The following is a 9319-nucleotide window of genomic DNA, read 5'->3' on the forward strand; positions in this document are numbered from 1 at the left end:
TCAAATGTATGTTATTTAAATATAAAAACAGTAGTAGCAGCAGCACAGCAGCCATTTGAAAATAAGGACAGGTGTTACTGACCATACTGTATGAATGATGGGTCTGTTCATTGCATGTAAGACAGGACAGTGTGACATTGAACGAGCATACGCCCTGAAACCTAGGAAGCTAAATAGGTAAATCATAAATTTGACTATTTGTTGTGTCCGGTTAAAATGGCTGCTGTGCAGAGGGCCTAAACTGTAATACATGTAAAATAAACAGTGACAAAAACACTACAAGCTATAAACCTTTTGTGAAAGAGTTTAAAGATCTCTGTGGGGGGGGGGGGTCCCTGCCCACTCCTGTGGTGAATGTTTCAAATTTAGATCAGATGGCTTGTTACCGTCAATCATCCCAACATGGCAGGCTTCTGCTGAACATATTCAACTTATTTGGAATTTCCTTGTGGAGAGATCTATGTGGATGCAGTGACAAATTAATATACTCCTTTCTCTCCTTTTTTGAGCAGGTTAAATGCTTTTACTGTTAAAACCAGTGTTGACATCATGCAAAGGTGGGCGTATCCTGTTGTCTGACACTTCTGGGTGTGGTGTCTTACAGACAAGGCAGTTTTTACATTTCTCTATTTTCTCACATCAATGGCACCGACTGAGCTGTGTGACACAGCAACTATATTTAGATTTGTGCTATGGGCTCTCTGGCCTGCAGCCTACACTTTGCAAAGTTCACTCTCGAAACCCCCCAGACCACGAAGCCAAGGCAGCAGCACATCTGTTGATATGTGGGAACGACATCAATAGCCAATGTACAGGTGTTGTTTTTATGTTTTCAAATACATCCCTGCATGGGACATCTCAGGATTTTATAATAAATAAATGCAAACAATATTTCCTATTTTAACAGATCATTATTAAAAGGGGTTCGATTTAAATTGCCTATGGTTCCGTTCAATTGTGTAATTGAACTGAAAATGTATTGTTTACAAAAATGATGTGCGCAATGTTTGCCAAAAGTTTTATTTACATAAAGAAGCAGCAAAAAAATTACAGAAAACAGTTGTCACTATTGAGAGCAACAATTAAAATTTCATCCAAAAACAGATTAAAACTTGATTTACAGCATATACTGTCTGTAAAACATACAAAAGTAGACGAGGAAGATGAGGAAATAGGATGAAACACTATTTGTATGTTCTTACTCCTCTCCATCCATGTGTGAGACTCGCCTCATCTGTCATTCAAACCGAGAGCATGTCTCCAGCTCAAATGCTGCAGGGCTTCTGTGCAGCTTCCGCTATGAATTTGATTTTGAAATACAAAATGTTAAAGACTCCAAATACTCCTCTGTACCTACATAAAAGAAAACACTCCTCGGTATGAAACCACATCAGTCAGTGCTGCTTATATTTCATAATAAAATGTTGAGTTGAATTTTTGTTAATGGAAACAGAACTGATATGTGGAGTGCTTTTACTTTTTGGGCGTATGAAACATATAAAGATGGCAAAATTGTGAAGAAAGAGTCACCCGGCCAGTATTGAGTTAACACGTGTGCCTAAATAAAAATAGAGACGCACAGCATATGCATCAATTGTGTAACTAGCCTTACTTTTCCTACACCTGCTAAGAATCTCTTACACATTTAAACATGTATTCAGACACTTTCAGTATGGGTTTGAATGTTTTCAGGCAAGCAGTTGATTCTCCGATGGTACAAAATAGAGTCCTATATGTTTTGTGCATGGTGTGGGTCAGGATTCAGCCGCTGAAGGCTGACTTAGGGCACCATTTCGCGTGCGGAGTTGAGATTGGGCTATGTCAGCCAGAGCACTCTGGATCTTCTCCAGCAACATATCACCACGGTAAACCACTTCCTCCAGGCGAGCTGCTGCCTCGTGGTTCTCCTCTTCCAGCTGTCGCAGACTGGCTGCCTGATGGGAGATCACAGTCACACATTCATTTACAATAATCTTTTTTTGTCAGTGAATAACCAATGCTTTTAAAATGTACATTTATTTGTCTAATAAAACAAGGCTACATATTTATTCTGATTTAATTATCTAAATATGTGGCAATAACTGCATCTATAATTAAATAATTTTACCCATTAATAGGAAAACTAAGGTTGTCTTTTTTTTTAAAAGTGCATTATGTAATAAATCTCAAGCAACTGGCCGTAAAATCCTGCTAATATGTCACAGAGACTCAGGAATAATGTTCATATAACAAACTGAACTCACCAACAACAACAGTTCAGACAAAATATTCACATTAAAAAAAATCTTTTGCAGACTGCAAATCATGTTTATGTTTTGAAATCATGTTTTGGCATGTGGCACCACCTTCCGCTGTCTACCAGTCAGTAGAGTCTCAGCTGCCGAGCAACCACGGGTTACCAGTTACATGCCGGAGACAACGAAACCTAAAAAACCTTTGTATTTTGAATTTAAGTGTAATAACCGTTTTTGGCCACATTCTTACATATGGCACCTTTAATATTGGTTTTAAAGCTTTCAACGGTTTGGCACCATCTTACTTCTTTTTCTTCACACCCCATTCCGAGGTCTAATAACAGGCTGGTTTAGATGTGCCAAAATCCAGATTAAAAACTCGGGGTGATCGGCCCTTTTCTGTAGCTGACCCTAAATTTAGGAACCAGTTATCCATGGAATTCAAAAGTGATTTGAAATTTTCAATGATGGGGGCAGATTTAAAGACCCATCTCTTCTCTTTGGCCTTCACTTCAGAATAAGAATGGTCAACTCAGATACTTCCAATCTAGATTTGATCTTTTTACTATTTTATTAAACTATTTTATTTTTTAAGTTTTTTTTATTGATTTTATGTTGCTGTGCATGTGCACTGTAAAGCACTTTGGTCAACCTCGGTTGTTTTTAAATGTGCTCTAGAAATAAAGTTGATGTGACTTGACTTTTTTGCCAATTCATACCAGCATTAATGATTTTGTATGTTTAAATCATGATTTTCCCACTTATACTTGAACCTTCCCACTTACACTTAAAACTGTAGGTAGAATTTTTTTTGTTTTTAAGTGAACAAACAACCCATTCAGGAAACGCATTACTCACGCAGTACATTTCACACAGTAAATGTGGCATGTGTAATACTTAAAGCACCACACATTCAAGGGTGACGGTATCTCAGTGGTAGAGCGAGCTGTCCTTCATCTTGCTAGTCTATACGTTGCATGTGAATGGGTATGAAAGATGAGTGAGATGAGCACATAGATGTTTATGTGTGATGTGATGTATAAACGTGGGAGTGAAAGGCAAAAACTGTAGTGTAAAGCAGCTTTGAATGGTCATCAAGACTAGAAAAGCTATATAGATGCAAACCATTAATCTCTCGACAGGACAGTTTTATCCTTAATCTATGTTTGATTGAAATCCATTCCTCTGTCTCTATATTTCCTGTGCCACACAGACCCAAATAATAAGCTCATACCAATTCTTATTGAACAAAGAATTATTTTTCCCCAATGTAATTTATTTACTAGGGCCCGAGCACATAAAGCTTGAAGAACCCTATTGTAAATTATATACATATATTATATGTATACATATATATGTATATGTATATGTATATGTATATGTATATGTATATGTATATGTATATGTATATATACATATACATATAATAGGATTCAGATGATGATTTTTGTAATGTGGCCCCAGGGAAGGTTTCCCAAACTCAGTGTATTGATACAGTACAGTGAAAGAGTTTAACACCATTCCTGTGTTTTATTAATACCTTTCTTTGTAGTCATCTTTCTGTGCTGGCTCACTGTCCCCTGATACGGAGAAACTTGGATAGAAAGGAATCATTGTTGTTGTGATTTATAAAAAAAAGTTAAACTCTCTACATGTAGGGTGAAACACAGGTATTCTAATATTTGTTCAACCACTGAGTCATGTTAGTTGCATGTTTCCCCAGTTGGTGCACAAGGATCATTTTCATTTGAACCAATGCATATTTCTATTTTCAGCAAAAGAAACAGCACAGCACAGTAACCATTCTAACCCTGAACAAAAAAAACATAATATTCTGAAACTATTGTACATACATTCTGTAAAAAGTAAACTGATTGATTATTGAGTATATTTTGTAAGTTCATGATTGCATGTGTAGGATCTAGGTTTCCATCCCTCCATAGAAAATAGACTAACCACCACCAATCACTGGTTCACAGAGCTAGAACCATCAATGCAGAGAGAAACTGTCCAAACCCTCATTTGGCTCCCTCTGCAGACTAAACACTATAAATACAAACTGAGCTTTTGTTTGTTCTTCTGGTCATGTAAAAGATTTTTGGGAATTTGAACATACTAAGAAAAGTTTCACATAAATCAAACATTACAGGAGAAATTGCAGAAATGTTGAACTTGTAATTGTCTCTCTGTGATGGACTGCCACTGACATTTTAAGGATAATGTGCAGATAAAAATGAGAGTCGAGCATGTTTGTGTGAAGACTGACCTGCAGAGCTGCCGTGGATTCCTCACTGGGCAGAGAGTCAATTAGTACATCCACGTCTTTTGCTGTTCTGGCAATCAGGGCCGCGAACAGTTGGGCATATTCTGCACAGTGAATTCAAAAATTTGAGTTAAGAGGTACGAGGAATGACTTGTGTCACTCAAAACTATTTTAAACAACAATATGAAAGGGTACGCAGCAGAGTAAGATTGTGTTTATTCCTCAATTGCGAAATATGGCTACAGATGACAACCTACATCTTATCGTTTTTACGTATCTAGCAACAGGTAAAGCAGTGATATCAGGAGAAGAAGTGGAACTCTAAAATACAAACATTACAGAGCAAGTTAATCGGAGAAGATAACTTGTGTGTGTAAATGCAGCAGTAAGGAATTAAATTGAGAATGCATGAACATACCATACATGATATCATATGTTTGGGATAAAAATATTTAGCTATGTTCTGATTTAATGGAGTAAGGTGTAAAAGCATTTTTTTTTCTTTAGCGGTCAACTCATCAATAACATACCAACTGTGATTGTTCATCTAGGATGGCTGAGGTTGCAAAAATGTGTGATTTCAGTTCAGCAATCAATTAGATATTTTTGGTGTATGATGTTTTTTGTAATGTGGCTTTTTTTCAAAACCATATTGTTTCAGATTGTGACACCGAACAGTACAATTTGCATAATCTAAGTGATTTTTATTTCTGGCAAATTAGATTAAATCACACAACAAGGAAGAAACTACATCATAGCTTTAAAGGAGAGAATAATAACGCACCTTCGGTTGGGTTTGCGGGCTGATCCTTGTTGATGGCTGTCTGGATGTTACTGAAGGATGCAGGAGGCGCACATTGTTGCAGGACGCCGATGGCATTACAAAACTGATCTGCAAGCTGAACACAATAGTATGCAGAGTTGGTTAGTAGGTTTTGAAACTGCTCAGTACTGTGCAACGTTATGTAAAAGTGATCTTGTTTCATGAAACAGGCCCCTATCGTTACCCCCAGCCAGTGATGTAACACGTTAGCGGGTTAATAGTGATACCTATGGGACATACCGCTTCACAGTAGCTACGACCTTCAAGTGATAGAAACCATTGTGGTTTGTTTTTAAGTTGCTGGTCATTAAACTGCGCTAACGTTTTAAAAACAGCAAAAACTCCTTACCGAATTGACAGCGTCTTGGAGCTGCGTTACCCTGTCCGCCATTTTTTTTTTTTTTATGTTTTAGCCAGATCTCACTATCGTTGTCGCGAGAATGTCCTGCCAGCAGAATTTGACGGCGTTTGGAAGCGTTGTATCTACTTTTCATTGCTTAGATAAGCTGTCAAGAGTTGTAGCAGCTCAAACCCGTCTTTACAACTAACAAGAAGAGCGTTCCACTAAATAAGTTAACCTGCTCAGTTATTAGAATGCTTTAAAAGTGAAAAGCGCTAAATTATTAACCACGGAGAGGACTAATGTTAGTCTTTAGCTAATGCTAGCTGCCAAACATCAACAGGAAGCAGCGGGCTAACTAAATCCTCATGTCTTGCACTTTGAGTTCTCCAGGTAACGCACTTTATTCTTTAATCAGTGTCCTTATATTTAAACCCTTTGCATTGTACTTGAGTTGTTAGACCATCATGTATATAACATATGCCTTAAATGACTGAATGTGGTTAGTGATCAGCAACAATAGCATAGACTTGATAAAATGTTACTTCATGTTGGTTTACTGAATCGAAGTGTGTGTTTGCCTTTACACTTGCTATCGCGAACAGAAGTCCCGACCTCAATTTACTGGTTATATCACCTACAACACAGTAATGCAAGCTTAACGCAGAAGCTGTCATAAGGTGTGTCGAGATTAGCAATATAGCCAATTAGCATATAAGCGTTCAATGTATCTTTGGTCAGTTCTCTGTATTTTACGTAAGTTTGTGAGTAGAACACATTATATCGTTTATAATGCATACTGTTCACAGTGTAGTATGATGTTTAAAGATGTTTAATTTAGTGTCAATCTTAACCTGAGGTCAGAAAACGACTCTTCTGTGATAGAAGATAAGATAACGTTATGACATACTACAATACTGATCATTTATAATGCAGATAATTGTTGCGTCTAAGGGTTGAGTTTATAATTATTGCAGTCACCATGAGCGCACCCCTCTTTACTAAATCTAGAATGCTGTTGTCAATAAACCTTCATAGGTCCTCATAATAATGACTTATCTTTTCTCAGGCATGAACTGTACCTTGGAGAACGTCTTGGCAGATGCCAAATCTTTAGTGGAAAGGCTTCGTAACCATGACAATGCTGCTGAGATGTTAATCGAACAGACAACATCCCTCAATAAGCGAGTGGAGGCTATGAAACAGGTAGGGTGTCACATGATGCTGGCAATAAATGGAGTGAAATCTGTTTGAAAAAAAAGTAAAACATTTTCCACTATCACTTGTTCACTGGAATTTAGTTTGTTTATTTCTTGTTTACAGTACCAGGAGGAGATTGATTCACTGAACCAAGTTGCACGACATCGGCCTCGTTCCAGCTTGGTCCTTGGAATCCAACAGGAAAATCGTCAAATCAGAGATCTCCAGCAGGAAAATAAAGGTCTGCACATGGACTTTGGCTTCATGTTGCTGATTTTTTATTTTTTATTTTTTTTTAACATGAACAGTTTATATAGTGAGAGTTGTTGTTCTGTGGTTAGAAGTTTAACTATACATTTCATCTTTCATAAAATATTGCATTTGTTTGTTATCATTCATTCATTTTCTACCGATTTATCCTCCACATCGAGGGTCACGGGGCGCACTGATGCCAATCCCAGCTGACATAAAGCGAAATGCAGGGTACACCCTGGACAGTTCACCAGTCCATCACAGGGCCACATAGAGACAAACAACCATTCACTCACACTCTAACACCTACGGTCAATTTAGAGTGTTCAATTTGCCTAATCCCAAATCTGCATGTATTTGGACTGTGGTAGGAAACCGAAGAACCAGAGAAATTGTTTAACTGACTCCAAAAAATTTCAAAAAACTTATGAATTTTGTATTATATTGCAAAACCTGTCAAGATAATGGCAATATTATTTTTTTATTTTACCATATAATGCAGGTGTAGCTCTATCATACTGGTCACTTTCTATTCAAGTATAAGAGTAGACATTTCTTGGTTTTGTAATAGATAGTATTTATTTTTTCCTCACTGTTGTATCCCTCTGAAACCAAACCTCGATTCACTCTTTCTGCAGAACTACGGACATCGTTGGAGGAACATCAGTCTGCGTTAGAGCTCATCATGACCAAATACAGGGAGCAGGTGTTCAGGCTTCTTATGGCCAGCAAGAGGGAGGACCCCACTATTGTAAGCCAGCTGAAGGAGCAGCACACCACGGTTAGTCAAGACCAGCTTTTGCTATTGATGACTAATAATTTTGTAAATTACTGTTATAACACCAGCCCTATTTTCTCTCAACTTTCTAATTATACTGTAAATAGCACATAACATTTCAACTGCGTGTTTTTGTGTACAAGTCAGAGACACTTCTGGTCTTTTATCTTATATTGATGTTTTACTCTTTACCCTTTTTAGGAAATGCAAGCACACATAGACAAGATCAATGAGATGGCCTCTGTGATGAGGAAGGCAATAGAGGTGGACGAGGGGCGTATATGTGAAGATGAGGAGAGGATTAAACAACTAGAGGTAAAAGCAAATGTTCCTACTGCACAGTCACAGAGAACAAGTCCAAAAACATGAGCCTAGTTATCAAAAATAAATAAATAATTGATGTGACGAATACAAGGTAAGGAAAAAACAATTTCTACAATGGATTAATAATTAAGGAAATAGTTTTTTGCAGAATGTACAATCATCATATTTCACAGACTAGTTGCTATCTTTGTCTGTTTGTAATGTAGTGGTTGGACAGAGTACACTCTGACAACTGAGAGAAAATGGGAGCAGTAAAGCTAAAAGACCAGCTGGTAGCTATATTTTCTTTTACTGAGATTAATGTACTATGTACACCGTCCTTGATACAAATACATTTAATAAACTAAACCTTAATGATAACCTGTGGGTTGACATTACAAGCCACACATTTCACATGACAATTTGAGCCATTAAATTAAACTTGAGGACATGCATAATACAGCAGCTAGCAGTTGTATTTAGTGTGTTTTTTTTCCCCCTCAGTGAGAAGTAAATTTGCATATACAGTATGTGAGTCCAAACCTACACAAACTTTGTGTGATCCACTAATGCACTTGTTATAAGATATTATGAAGTAGTGTTGCTACTGTTCAGTCATGATTCAGGTTCTGTGTCTGTGTTTTAGCTAGAGAACACTGGACTTCGAGAGCTGCTGGGAATCAGTCGTGAGGCTTTCCTTGTTCTGAAGAGAGAAGACGCTTCAGAGAGCACGTCGCTGTCGCCGCTGCTGACCAGCGCCGATGTCAGCTTACGGAAAAGTTAGAGCCCAGATCACTGCCCAGCCCCCCTTCCCCATCCATCTGCTGCCACTATTGTGTACAGTTATGTACATTCTGTTGCCACAAACCACTTCTCCTTCTCCCGAAAGACTCTAAAACAAAGATCTTCCCCATTCCCTGACTGCATAATACTGCATTATGCTACAGTGTTGCATTCCTGTCTGGTGATTCAGACAGAACCAGTGTGCACACGTTTTTCTTTCTTTTCTTTTTTTAAATTATTGTTGGTACTTGTGTTATGTTTGCTTGTTTTGCCAGCATGCACGGAATTGTGGTGCCTGCAAACTTTTAAAGTGTGAATGAGTAAAAGAAGGGCTTGAGGTAAA

The 9319-nt window shown here is 37.7% G+C and overlaps 2 protein-coding genes across 2 annotated transcripts; one reads left to right on the forward strand and one right to left on the reverse strand.

Moving 5' to 3' along the window:
* Positions 1 to 1011: 1011 nt before the first annotated feature.
* On the reverse strand, positions 1012 to 5717 carry med21 (mediator complex subunit 21). The gene is made up of 4 exons (XM_083906875.1): positions 5670 to 5717; positions 5282 to 5396; positions 4501 to 4601; positions 1012 to 1934 (listed from the first exon to the last, which is right to left on the reverse strand). Exons 1-4 carry the CDS (start codon positions 5709 to 5711, stop codon positions 1755 to 1757), a joined length of 438 nt encoding a protein of 145 aa, XP_083763001.1. The 5' UTR covers positions 5712 to 5717; the 3' UTR covers positions 1012 to 1754.
* A 121-nt stretch (positions 5718 to 5838) lies between these two features.
* Positions 5839 to 9190, forward strand: fgfr1op2 (FGFR1 oncogene partner 2). The gene is made up of 6 exons (XM_083907271.1): positions 5839 to 6053; positions 6730 to 6866; positions 6984 to 7101; positions 7751 to 7893; positions 8092 to 8205; positions 8840 to 9190. Exons 1-6 carry the CDS (start codon positions 6029 to 6031, stop codon positions 8975 to 8977), a joined length of 675 nt encoding a protein of 224 aa, XP_083763397.1. The 5' UTR covers positions 5839 to 6028; the 3' UTR covers positions 8978 to 9190.
* The last annotated feature ends 129 nt before the right edge of the window (positions 9191 to 9319 follow it).

This window comes from Microchirus variegatus (genome assembly GCF_963457635.1).
Source record: "Microchirus variegatus genome assembly, chromosome: 20".
In the NCBI taxonomy this organism is placed as follows: Eukaryota; Metazoa; Chordata; class Actinopteri; order Pleuronectiformes; family Soleidae; genus Microchirus; species Microchirus variegatus.

Bases quoted from the DNA above. Each gene is read 5' to 3' on its own strand.
- fgfr1op2 (XM_083907271.1), top strand. From the start codon at position 6,029: ATGTCTTGCACTTTGAGTTCTCCAG. The intron at 6,054-6,729 runs GTAACGCACTTT...ATCTTTTCTCAG, and splicing joins TTGCACTTTGAGTTCTCCAG to GCATGAACTGTACCTTGGAG. The intron at 6,867-6,983 runs GTAGGGTGTCAC...TCTTGTTTACAG, and splicing joins GAGTGGAGGCTATGAAACAG to TACCAGGAGGAGATTGATTC.
- med21 (XM_083906875.1), bottom strand. From the start codon at position 5,711: ATGGCGGACAGGGTAACGCAGCTCCAAGACGCTGTCAATTCG. The intron at 5,397-5,669 runs GTAAGGAGTTTT...TATTGTGTTCAG, and splicing joins TCCAAGACGCTGTCAATTCG to CTTGCAGATCAGTTTTGTAA. The intron at 4,602-5,281 runs GTGCGTTATTAT...TTCACTGTGCAG, and splicing joins GCCCGCAAACCCAACCGAAG to AATATGCCCAACTGTTCGCG.